General features: G+C 40.5%; 1 protein-coding gene across 1 annotated transcript; it reads left to right on the forward strand.

Moving 5' to 3' along the window:
• The first annotated feature begins 786 nt into the window (after nt 1-786).
• sgpp1a (sphingosine-1-phosphate phosphatase 1a) lies at nt 787-12,296 on the forward strand. The gene is made up of 3 exons (XM_030771964.1): nt 787-1,850; nt 6,154-6,243; nt 9,575-12,296. The coding sequence occupies exons 1-3, from the start codon at nt 1,050-1,052 to the stop codon at nt 10,124-10,126; spliced, it is 1,443 nt and encodes a 480-aa protein (XP_030627824.1). The 5' UTR covers nt 787-1,049; the 3' UTR covers nt 10,127-12,296.
• The last annotated feature ends 1,111 nt before the right edge of the window (nt 12,297-13,407 follow it).

Consider the following 13,407-nt stretch of genomic DNA (forward strand, 5'->3'; position numbering starts at 1 on the left):
AATAATTCATAGAATCCTATTTGTGAGAGAATAGAATTTTATGTTTCACTAAATCAGCTGGAACCTTGACTCATGGTACAGTGGATGTGTCCTTGAGAGTCATTCCTTTAACTTGCTCCTCAGAACTCTTAGAGCACCATGTCAGAAATCATACTTACTTTATTTCATTTTCCTTATTTTCTTGTTACTCATACAAAGACAGTAAAAGAACTGCAGAAGGCCCTTCCACTGGTTTAGTGAGGATAGTGACATTTGGCTTGGTGACGTCATTGATGGGACCTGCAGTAGGCCTACGTGACACTCCAAAAGAGGTGTTCAACTGTGAAACGATGCTGATTGCTCTGATATGCATGGGTGAGATCCATCCACAAGTTGTGTGCCATTTGAAAAATGTCCAGGGCATTCGTAGGACTAGTCAAATAGGTAAGTAGATAGAATCATCCTTCCACTTTGGCAGTTGTTAGAGAAACTTTTAGGTGAAGATATGCATACGCCCTAAATAATTACATGCAATTGATATTGTTTGCTGCAAACTAAATTGTTCTGTCATTTAATTTCAGAGAGAGACCTGTTAAAATGCAATATCGATCAAACATTTCAAACCTGTGAATAAGTTCTGCAGCATATTTTTTTAAAAAATAAAATAAATGTGACGTAAACATGTGGAGTTTTACATAGATATCCAACTACATGGCCCTACGTCACCGTTCATGCGCGCTCCCGCAGCTCGTATACGACTCACTACAGTGGTCGTACTGGAATAACATTACAGTCGTCGTCAGATAACGGGCATACGTTTAGCTACACCAGTTTCCTCGGAGCAGAGCTATTATATCCTTACTTTTAAATATAAAAAGATTCTTTAGTATAGATGCACACTCCTATGTATTGCTTGTATATATACTGAATGGTGTTATGCAGCGGGAGACCTTTCTGAGCGAATATTGTGGTTTCGCTAACCTAGCAAGCTAGTCATATGTTCAAGGAAGCAGCCTCGCATCCCCAGCGTGTGGAGCGTTGCGTCGGTTTGATTTTCTTTCGGTTTTACAATGGCGAGTGACCTCGTTGAGCGTTTCGTTCGCCTGTGTCAATATCTGCAGAATCCTCATCATGTCGCGAAATTTCAGCAGTTATGTGGTGTCAGAGGGACTTTTGCTAGAAAAACGTCCAGTAGCGAGGACGGTGAAGTGGAACCGTCTATTAACGGTGCCCATGTAAAGCGATTTGCGGTTGATAGCACGAGCGAAGAAGATGATGTCCAGCAAACAGAAGGAGCACGACAGAGAAAAGGCTTTGATGTTGGAAACATAAAACAGGACGAACGTTTTAATGGAATGTTCAACGGGCCATTTACGATACCAGAGGCGGGAGAGGGAGCAGGGCAAAATGCAGAGCTCACTGACAGCGATACTGGACCGACGAATGACCCTCCAAAGCAGGTCGATAGCGGAAGAGAGAAAGGCGGCGTAAAGGCAATAGTGAAGCCGCTACGCAAGAACTCACTGACCGGTGATGTTGGCCAGGAGTTTATCATTGAAAATAAGTTTCTGTTCTATCTCTTCACCCTCGGGACAGAACTTGGCAATGAGATGTTTTTTATCGTTTTCTTCCCCTTCTTGATGTGGAACGTCGATGCTTATGTCAGCCGACAGCTTATCGTGGTTTGGGTTTTGGTATTACTTCTCGGGCAATCCACAAAAGATCTTGTCCGGTGGACGCGTCCAGCATCACCACCCGTGGTCAAAGTGGAAGTGTTCTATAATTCCGAATACAGCATGCCATCTACACACGCTATGACTGGAACAGCCATCCCTTTCTGTCTATTCCTGCTTACATACAACCGTTGGGAGGTATGCTTTGCCCCTCAGTGCACTGTCTTGTATAGAAGTTGAGAATTATCCAACCAGTTATTTGTCATGAGAGAACGTAGTATCGGATGTCTATTATGCATGTTTACCTCAACAGAATGGAACGGTGGGACGAATGAGACAAGATATAATAGTGAAGAAAGGATATTATTAAAATATAGTGCAGAAGCTTAAAAGGCTTCCTAATTTTGATAGACAATGGAAGTTATTATTGATACAGAATAGTGAATAGACTTAACCACTCTCCATACTCAACAGTGTTTACAGATACTGGCCAATGCACGTGTTTTCATTTTATTTTCATTTTTCGTTTTTTATGTTTCTAAATTGCGTGGCACAAGCCCATTACGTCATTGCGTTTTTAATGTTCACAACCTAGACCACCCAAGTCTTGAGAAAACTGTTTACTGGCATAAAGAATTTACAGTACTTTTTTCTGTTCAAAAACCCACTAATATGCAGTAATACTTTTGTTATTGGTATGCAGTGGTGAGGATTGTTAGGTTATCATTTCTGATTAACTGAGAAGTGATGGTTAACTGTGTTCACCTAGCCTACAGGAAAAATAGGGTATTCAGAGAGCTAAGAATGCCGGAGGAGATGGAATAGCTCAATGTCTAAAATGATCTTTTTTGTAATTAGATAACTATGTTTTGAGCCTTTTGCTATCCGCTGTTTTACCTACATTCGAAGATACACACACTTGCAGACTATCATAAGGTAGGAGAAATGAAGTTCTTATGAAACAAGCTCAATGATGTACGTAATAGTGGTCATACAAAAGTTGCTGTGCAATATGTTACATTCATCCCTATTTCCCCCTCTATAAATAAGTACGTCACATAAGAAAATAAGCTGATTTGAGCATGCAGAAGAAGTCAAACATTAGTCTGTATGTTAGATCTGCTTAGGTATGTATAGGTTCTGTTGTTATAGAGCTGGATGAAATCCACAAAATCAAACCATGTCCCAGTAGGTGTAGCAGATTAAACATGCCATGGCTGCAATAGGACCTTGCCACATTTACATTAATACCTGAAAAACAGCAGCAGGCTGGAATTTCACAGTTAACATACAGTAAACCTTTGTGTAAATATGAACATAGTGCAGACGTCTAATGCGTTACATATTGGGTGCAGGTTTTTTAATCCCCTTTTTCTACCAGCTTGGCTGTAGCCAGTTCCCTCGTATTTCTATTCCCTTTAGTTTGCACAACCCTCAAATGGGCCAGGGATATTTTTGACTACCACATAGCTGCTCCATAACACCCTGTGCTCCCCAGGTCTGTGTTCACCACTAATGTAGTTCACTGATAAAGCGGTGGGAGTCACAGTCTCAGAGTCAGGAATACGATCACCCGCCAGCTTCCACCTCACAAACACTGCCAGTCATGTCTGTGTGGATGCAGAGCCAAACCAATAGCCCTGCTACCAGGATTCCAGGAGCCCAGGTCTTTGCGGTGGTGGGCTCTGTTCTGCTGTGCCACAAGAGCAGCGTTTCAGAGTGCAGTTTGACCCTGATTCAGTTTTGTAGCAAGTGAGGTCTTGGAATTGGCCCAGACTGCATGGACTGGTCATGCTGTAGTGTATATGCGGTGCTGGACCATATCAACCCAGCAGGTTTTGGGCTGTATGTATGTAGCCTTGTTATTAAGTGCGGAATCTTCAACCACCTCTGGTTTACGTAGTATTTTTCTTCTTTTGCAATGGTGTTTATTATGTGTCTAAAATTGACATGTTACAAATTCATAACTGGAGTGCAACAATATTATTATAATAATATCCATTCAGTTTCCTCATCATGGCTATAGCTCTTTGCTCTGAACCTCACAGACCCTTGACTCAAAAAAATGATAGCAGGTTAGAGTGTGCTGTACACTTACTGTCCTGTGTGGAGAAAAAGAGAAGAAAAAAATGATAGTAGGTTTAGTAGGTTAGAGTGTGCTGTACACTTACTGTCCTGTTTGGAGAAAAAGAGAAGAAACAGCAGTTCTTCAGTTGAAATTGATAACGGCCTCTCATCTGTTATCTGTTTAGCAGTGCACAACATGATTCACAAAGTTCACAGAATTGGCTTGAGGTGGCGTGAGTAGTCCTAAATAGGTGAGGGGTCAATCTGACTGTTATGAGACTGGGAAATTAAACATCTTAGTACTCTGTACTGATAAAGAGCATTCATAGTATCTGACATTGCTGTTTCGTCTCAAGGGCATGACTCAAACCTGATGAAGGGAATTAAACATAAACTCTTAGGCTGGTTTTCTGGACAAGGATTATGACCTAGACTGAAACAAAAAAGGTCTAGAGTGAACAGTAGGCTAAGTCCAGCATTACTCTTAATCATAAACCGACCCTACATATTGCTTTTCTTTCTTTCTTTCTTTCTTTGTAATCTTCTCATAAATCAGTTGCTTAGCTGTCTTACCCTACAGTTTGTCACAGTTCAGCTGGTTGCTACTGTGATACTGATGCGGAAGTCTACTGATTATACTGATTCCTCTATTGAATTTTTATAAAGCAACGGAGAGAAAATGCATGAACATAATGATGAAATGAGCTAGAAGTGATACTTGAGGTGGATCTTAACTTGGACTCAAAGTATGTGTTCAAGGATCTGGAAAGTTCTGCCCCTCTTTGTGCATCGCTCTTGTATTTTCCTCCCTCCAAACACTTTAGCAGGAAGCCTGAAACAATAACGTTAGTTCCTTCCGCTCCCCTTCTCTCTCTGTCTCTATGTGTTTGTGGACAGCTGTGCTTTAATGTAGTGCTCAGTTATATGGTTGAAGGGCTCACATGGACTCGAAGCATCAGGACCACAATTTAAAGGATAATGGGCCATAGACTCTCTCTTTATACTTAATATTTCACAAGCATAACTCACACCACAGCGTGTAAATTCTGTGCTGAGTTAGTGAAAATAGTCAAGTCAGCCCTAATTCCCTCTGGATTTTGCACTAGTTAGCAGATCAAAATCTATTGGTGCTGTACCTTTGTACCGCGTCCAGTAGATGAACATGGGGTTGGGGGGGGGGGGGGTAGTAAGAGACCACACTTAACAGTGTATAGATAGGGTCAAAGTATCGTACTCACATGACATCTAGAAGTGACTTGAGGAAACAGTAACCATAGTCAGTGCTTGACTTGAATATGTCCAATTTGATCTGGGGCCTTGTGAGGACATTGACCTGACACTTCTGCAGCTTTGTGTGAGACTGGTGTTGAGTTAATCTATGGGATCAAAGTGGCTTTTCTTTCATGGAGTGCCAACCACCAGGACTGACTCAAGGCAGTATATATACATTTCCAGACCTCTTTTATACTTGGAACTTCCAAAACATATGACTGACAGTTGAAAAAAATGAACAGACTAGTGTTTAAGTAGAAGCATCTCTTAAAAAGTGAATTATGTGTGTCATCTTTTCTACAGGGAAGTTTGTTCCAAATGATCATGTGATTTGTGTGGGTCTGAATAAGATCAATAGCTGTGCCAAGCAGCCTTGATAGACCATGCACAGGGCCAGAAGTGTTCATTTTCCCACTCCTCAACCAGATTTGAATAGGACAGTACATGGAGGAGAGCGTTATTGCCTGAATTACATAAAGCAGCAGCCCAGAGCAGAGAGCAGGTTTTCAGCCTAGCAGAGCAATAAGTGAATATTAAAAAGCAGCTTATCTGGTTTGAAATAATGTATGATTGAAAGGCCTTTTGTGCCATTAGCAGGCCTCTTTGCCCCTTTCTAGTGCTTATGTGGTGCAGGGCTTCATTTGCCCCTCCCAGTGTTGTCTTTATAGTAAACCATCATTGCTTCTCCACTGGTCTGTCTTGTTCTCCAACCTGTTTTTGTTAACCGTGCGTTGATGTAATCTTATTTTAGAACATGCAACTATGAATACCTGTTTGAGAATTAGAATGACAACATATAGACCGATGAAAAATTCCTAGCTTTCATTTCCTCTTTTGTGTTCTGTTTACTCAGTGCATCTGTCAGAAAATTGGACAGAACAATGAAAATGATTGTTTTGTGGTTTGTCCACACTCATGAAACTCTGAACAGGGCATTTATTTTGAACATGTAATTGACTATAACAACACCAATGACTTTTCAGTTTGTTTGTCAGTTAGCAAATAAATAACACACGTCAAATAAACAGCTAATGAAAGAAATTCCATAATAATCATTTAAATGAGAGAAGTGCTTGTAAACACAACAGGAGCTTAGTTTTAGAAGGTCGACGCTGTTGTTTCTTGACCTGATAAACTCTCTCTCTGTCTGTCACACACACAGTATCCTTTCCTGTTTGGATTGAGCATTGCAGTGTGTTGGAGCTTCCTGGTGTGCATAAGCAGAATCTACATGGGCATGCATTCTGTCCTGGTGAGTCCACTGGATTTATTTCAGTCATTATTTTTGAATTTCCTCTCCACCACTTTCACCTTTTGTTATTCACAGTTTTAGACTAAGTCAAAGCAACGCCTCCTCCGCTTTTTGTGTGTTTGTTAAAACTTTAAAGTGTCCCTGGTAAAGAGTGTGTTTTGTGTATGATAGAACTGTAATTGTGATAGAACTGTAATTGTGGGTTCAGGATGACTGTATAATCTTGGCTGATAAACATTTGGGTGCTTTGGCTGACACTGCTGTGAGTTTGGTTAAGGCAGCAGTTCAAGATAACTGAACCCCAGATGATTAAAAAACAAAAGCACTCCCAAAATATGTTAATCCAAAAATGACATGATGTTTACTGATTATGATGAATATTTATGTATTTGATTATTCAGAACAAGAAAGTGCGTATCAATTAAAAAGGCACTGAATTTTGAAGTGTGTGCAATTAAATATGCTTTTGATAAATATTTTTCACAATCTTGTGGGTCATTTTATTTGTTTAATGTCAAACAGGTCATTCTTTATATACATATAATAAAAGACAATGGCACTATCACATGCCCTTCTCCATTTGCAGTCCAAAAGGTGCAGAGTCTTTATATCTAGATATATCAGTGAGTCATAGCTGACTCAGTAGCTGCTCTGCTCTTTAGAGCTCTGTTAATTTCACAGCACTGTTGTCTCCATCTGTTATCCATTGTTTTTCACAGTGTAGACTTCTCTGATTGGACAGTTACATCCTCTCTGCTCTGCATAGCCAGTGAGCATGCCTCCAAACCTGGCAGTGAAATTAGCAGCGCAGACAGACAACTGGGAGCCCAGTCTGCCCATTACACATCATTACTTTGGTGTAACAGACATTTTTAATGGTGACGCAGGTTGAATGTAGCTTGAAGAGCTGTTTGCTTTAATCTGGATATGAACAGTTTAAAGCTGAACAGAGCTCTGATTTTGAGAGCGTATGCCACCCTACCTGAACATCGATTGCCACACATTTACATTTATTCATTTAGCAGATGCTTTAATTCAAAGTGACTTCCAGGTATCTAGTGTGTCATTGTAAATGTGACAAAAGCAAACCTCGCAAACAGATGTTTTAGTTATATGCGCATATTGGAGTAATGCAAATGCGCATATGGGAATATGTGCCTGCTTGTTACAGAGAGAGAGAGATTGCAGTACATCACTCATCACTGTCCTCCAGCTGTGCCTGTCCCCACAAATGGGTCATGATAGGCTGCCAATAGTGATTGGATGAATTGGCCTCTCTGTTTTGCCCTGTGGTTGGATGATGTGGGGGGCAGCACTAGCCCATTTTGACTCTTTAAGGAGTTTTGATTGGTCAGTATTGTAGCCCAACAGTGGTGAGTCATGGAAAAGTCGAGTGATCTGTGTGTGTTGTGCCTGGATGATCATGTGACAAAGACAGAAGGAAATTCTGGCAAGTCTGTCTAGCTGCCACTTCAACCAGTCAGGCAGTGCAAGAGACAAGAATAGAGAGTGTGCAAGAGAGAGTGAGAAGGTGGGAATGAATGCTTACAAGTGGAAGGCAGTGTGAAGGAAGTGAGAGTGCTAAGATTAGCGAAGGAGAGACGGACAAAATGAGGAAAGAAAGAGGAGATAAAAGGATTGCTGTTTGACTATGAGTCTTTTGGACATAATATAGCTGACATGCTCAGGACAGGTGGACGAAAGAAGGCTTTTCCCCTCTCAGTTACTGTAGTCACAGTTATGCTAATCTGGGCTTCCTATAGGGGTTACTGAGTTCTTTAGATTTACGGTTAGGCCTGTTTAACAGAGGGTCTGGAGGCATATCACCTAAATATGATTGTTATCAGGTCATGGCAACATTCTTCCCCAAGTTTTAAAGGTTACTCACTAATCACGGGGAAACCTTGGACTATCATCAGATAGGATCGCTAGCGCAAGCAGATAATCTTTTCAGCAGAGAAGGCTGCAGGAATGCCCTGAAAAAGCAAACTCATGCACTTTAATGCAGCTCAGTTATAATTTATAAGAGAGCAAAGAAGAGAGGGAAGTGTGGTGGAAGAAGAAAAACAAAAAATGAGGAAGTGAATAAAACAGCTAGAGATTCACTTCTTTTCAATGGTGAAGAAAAAAAAAAGGAATTGATATGATGTTTGAAAAATACTGGCCCCTGTCCAAGATAATGCTTATGCCTTTGGTCGATTCTCAGGACATACCAAGAATCTGATGAGCTTCTTGCAGTATGCGCGTTTAAGTTTTATTGCACCATTTCCTTGAAACCTGTCATATCATTTCCTAGAGGAATTCAGTGTTCTTCTACAATGGCTCGTCATAACTGTGATATGCACACATTAGACAGGTCATTTGTTAATATTGTCATTTCAGCAAGTACAAGGTTGCTTTCAGATGCTGTTTATATTTCCTTGAGACTCCTCCCACTGTGAGTTGCTAAGCCATGGGCTGAGAGGTCACCTTTGATGTAGACCAATGAAAATGCATCTGCTTAGTTGTTACATTTGGTATCAATGCTTGTCGTATTTATTGCTAACTAAGTACTCCTCGCAAAACGCATACACGTATGTGTACTCCAATGTTTGTGTCCAAAGTCTCTTTAGCAATGGTAAGAGGAGGCCACAAAGATGCAGTTATTAGAGGACAACAAACACAAAAATATTGATGTACCCTCAGGAGAGTTCTACACAGAGACAGAGACAGTGAATTAGAGGAAACTCTATGTGAGGAGCTGTAATCTCTTGTCTTAGTGGCACCTGTGGAATGTAATGCCCAATAAAGAAGTGTGCTGAACAATATATCTTACCCTCTTTCTAAATGGCACACATTGGTCTCTCCTGCTCTCTACAAACACAATCTCCGGCTTTTCCCAGTGGTCCCATGCCTATTCTCTCTGTGGGAGGTTTGCTTTTCACACAGGAAGCACAGAAGTGATTTCATAATGCCTTTAAAGAATGATTGATTCATCAGTTTAAAAGGTGTGACATGTACCAACACATCAGAAACTCAAAACTGCTTTCTAACAAGACAGTGTTAGGACCTGTGAATGTTTTGTGAAAAAGTGCAAGGATTGGAAGGCTAATACACAAAGATTTTGTAAACTCATTTTGCTGGTCAAAATATGTTAAGCCAGATCATTTTGTGAAGCAGCATTATGCAGGTAGCAGCCTGTGCTTACTCCCCTCTGCGTGTTTGTTTATGACTGCTTAATGATTTATTATCGGTTGTGCCTGTTTGCCTTAACGCAAGACTGTTTACTTTAGGTATGTACATGTATATATGTTGTAATGTGTCGGGGTCTTCATGCTGACTTGTGTTTCAGGAGGTGATCACTGGCGTCCTCTACAGTCTGCTGATCTTAGCCGTCTTCCTTCCTGTGCTTGATGATATCGACAACTTTTACCTGTCACATGACCACGCCCCTCTGGTCATCCCAGTCGTCCATGTCGGCCTGGGTCTGCTTGCCTTCTCCCTGGACACCTGGAGCACCTCCCGGGGCGATACCGCCCAGGCCTTGGCTACGGGTGCAGGAGCAGCTTTGGCTTCCCACCTCAACCACCAGCTGGGTCTGTTTCCTGATCCTCCGGAGTCAGCATTGCCCCTCACTTTACCCGTAATCAATGGAGCGCTGCTGGGGCGTTCCCTCTCACGCCTCTTGGTGGGCGTAGCCGTGCTCTTGGCCGTGAGGGCGGTCATGAAAGCCCTGGCCATCCCGCTGGCCTGCCGGGTGTTTGGCGTACCCTCTGACGACGTGCGACAGGCACGGCAGCACTCGCCGGTGGAGCTGACCTATCGCTACCTGGTCTATGGCATGGTGGCTTTCTGCTGTGTCTTCCTGGTTCCTGTCTTCTTCAGCTACATGAATTTATCCTGAAGAGCAAGACTTTGCCCTCCTGCCTATTTTGATCAATACGATGCAGCTATCACTTTTGATCGCTCCCTTAACAATTGTTAGTCCAAATCTAAGAAGTGTTCTCCAGTGGCTTAGGGCCACGAGGGCAATTAGAAGTTTAAAAAAGAGAAAAATATCTATGGCTGATTATTTTAAATTTTGTTATCACTTTATTCATTTTGCTTTTGTTCCTTCTTCAGTGTTCCTCAGCAGTGTTTGATACAGTTTGTGTTTGGACAGCCATTTGCTTCACAGTTAAAATGTCTTCATGCTTTGGTTTTGCCAAACAGTTAGGACTTAAGTAAGCCCACTCTGCTACTCTTAGTCAGTGTACTGTGACTGAGAGTGGCTATCACAAAGACTGTCACTGGTTGGTGAAAGTGACCTGTAAAGACAGTTTTAAAGATCTGTAAAGAGAATAACCCGGAGCTTGGGTCGGAAGTGTGGAAAGCCTTATACTTGATCAGATCTCAAAAGAAAAACCTTTGACCTGGGACAGGCCTATATAGAATGCCTGCCCAGCAGCTGAACTGTACAAAGCCCATTCTGTAGTGTGCAAAACCTGTCTTTTGTCCTTTCTAATCTTACTATTCACTTTGGTAATATCTGAATCCTGTTTGAATTGACCTCCCTCCACTTTTCCTCAGCAGACACATGCACACACACCCGTCCTGTGTCATTGTGTTCCTCTCTCTGTCAACAATATTGCCTTTTTTCCTCCAGCCAAACAGAACACAGACACTGCTGTAGGCCTTTTGGTTATTTTTACATCCTGGGAAAGCTATATAATAGAATGGTTTTTCTCTATTGGACCTGTAACATCCTTCAAATTCAGTGCTCAGAGTTTTGCCTTAAGGGCTCCCTCTTTCTCATCTCATCCACTCTTCTCTCATAAAATGTTCCATAGATTCAGTTCTGGATCTGCCAGTCTAACAGAAGCCCGACAATTAGAAAAACAGACATTTATCCCAGACCACTTCTGTGGCTCTTATTAGAGAAAGGGAAGCCACTTAAAGATGTGAGAGACCAAAGAAAATGTCTGTGCTCCTCGGGCTTTGCTAACGGCTTAATAAAAGCTGACGTTTAGCCAACGGAGCAGAGTAAGAAAAGAGGGTACAAATCACTCAAAGCTTGTGGCGATCAGAAAACCAAAAGGTAAAACTGTTTTTAGGCTTGGCATATATAGGCCTCTCTCTGAGTATAATCAAGCTAAGATATAAGAATCTTAACTGTTAGCAGCAGGAATTAACACAGAGTCCTTTAATAAGTGATATATTTGAAATATGATTCTGTGCTTATCATTTTTCTCACTGTTCATGTATGTTTCCTTGTTGAGTTTATTTATGTATTTGAATAAACTGTTGAATGGTGTTATATCAAAGTCAGAATGATCAATGTTTGAGTTTGATTCTGATTGTCAGTATTATTCTAAATCTGGGGAATACGTTATTTTGTCCATGTGAATGTGTTTTCTGGATGTACAGATTGACAGTATTTGTGGGTGAAATTTGAGAAGGAAGGATGGCAAAACTACCTGTACCAGAAATATTGACCAATCATCTGAATCCTCATTTCTCAGCTGACAGCAACCATTCCTCATTGGCTCAGATACCCTTAGTGCCTTGACTCCTTGTTCCTCTGGCTATCCCAGTCCTCCAATCAGAGGCAAGAGGGCACGCCCAATAACTGTAATGACAAGAGTTGGAGCAAACTCTGACTTGGACATACAGTAGTTAATATCATATGTGTATTTCGGCAAAATTATTCTTGTTTTGAAAGCTTATAAAGTGACAATATAGGTTAATTGATTTATTTGCTAGTGACTTATGACTGCAGGGTTTTAAATCTTTGTGATGTTTTTTTCTTTTCTTTTTTTTTTTTTACTTATGTATTTCTTGTGGGTTGTGTTTGCCATTGCTACCCACTGTTTATCATTTTGGTGTTTCAATGTGATGTGTTTGTTAAACAGCATTCACCTGTGAACAAGTATAAATAAACATATTTGATATTTGCACAAATATCTGGTTGACAAAACGGGTCAAAAACACATTAAGTTAAATCCCAGATACCTTGAAAGATGGCCACCCAATCTTGTTCTAAATGAATATTAAATGTATATACGTATTTGATGCAAATTTTAATTTATACATACCCTTTTTTGATCAATGTGGCACAACACATTGTCAAGCTCAGATATCACTGGCCCATCCTTTTTGGCATTTTTTTTTTTTTTTTTTTGGATTCTCTTATCTCATTCTCTCTTATCAGGCTTCAATATATGGTCGTGTTCCTGAGAAGTTCTTTGAGGGTACACATACTAAATAACATGCAGATATGAGTTTATTCATTATGCAGTACACGAGTACCCGTGTGTAGCTGAACTGATTTTTGCTTCTTTTTGGTTTCAACCTCTTGTGGAATGAATCCAACATGTGGTGCACTGTTTGCTTAAACGTATTGATAAAGAGTTTGATCATAGACTTGTGCTTGGTCTTGATCTAATACTAATGATCCATGGTCATCCTCAACTAGGTATTTATTTTGGTAAATATTACTATGGTGAGTGTTACTATGATAAACAGGAGCCTGTCCTGTGTGTATAATTACATACACAAGTGTACAAAAACAAAGTTCCTTATATTTAGTCCAGTCATCTTTTATTCCTCTCATTTTAAATGCTAAATAAAGAAAAAGCTAATAATTGATCAGCATAAATGTTTCTTGTGTTTTGATTCTTGATGTATAGTTTGTTTCAGAATTAAGAAATCTATTATTTTAGCAGAACTTACATTGTATTTAGGAGCTGTTTATGAAGTTAGAGAAAGATTAAGTAATTTAATGTCCTTGTTCATCTAATCATATGTTCTGTACTTTGGATGGATGTTCTTTGTGTGTGTGTGTGTGTGTGTGTGTGTGCGTGTCAGTGCATTCAGAGATAAAACACTTGCACACACAAATGACAAGCTCCTAGCATTTATTTAGAGGAAATGTTTCTCTTTACAATGAGATGTCATTTGACCTAAGTGTAGGTCTGAGGAAACCAAACTATTGGTTTCATCTCAACTCTCACTCGTGCATTTCCCAAACAGAACAATGTCACTTACCTCTGACGGCATAAATTTGATTTCAACACGATGAGTCATGTTCCAAAGGTAAAAAACAGTAGCCAGGTATTTTTTCTATTTTTGTTTTGGCTCGTTGGGAAAACAGGGTGGTTGTTTTTCAAAGGGGGTCAGAGAAGAATAGAAATCGCAGAAAGGACA

The sequence above is a fragment of the Chanos chanos genome, chromosome 4 (assembly GCF_902362185.1).
Source record: "Chanos chanos chromosome 4, fChaCha1.1, whole genome shotgun sequence".
Lineage (NCBI taxonomy): Eukaryota > Metazoa > Chordata > Actinopteri > Gonorynchiformes > Chanidae > Chanos > Chanos chanos.

Excerpts from the sequence above, each read along its gene's own strand:
- sgpp1a (XM_030771964.1), top strand. The coding sequence starts at position 1,050 with ATGGCGAGTGACCTCGTTGAGCGTTTCGTTCGCCTGTGTCAATATCTG. Across the intron at positions 1,851-6,153 it reads TTACATACAACCGTTGGGAG|TATCCTTTCCTGTTTGGATT; the intron begins GTATGCTTTGCC and ends TCACACACACAG. Across the intron at positions 6,244-9,574 it reads TGGGCATGCATTCTGTCCTG|GAGGTGATCACTGGCGTCCT; the intron begins GTGAGTCCACTG and ends CTTGTGTTTCAG.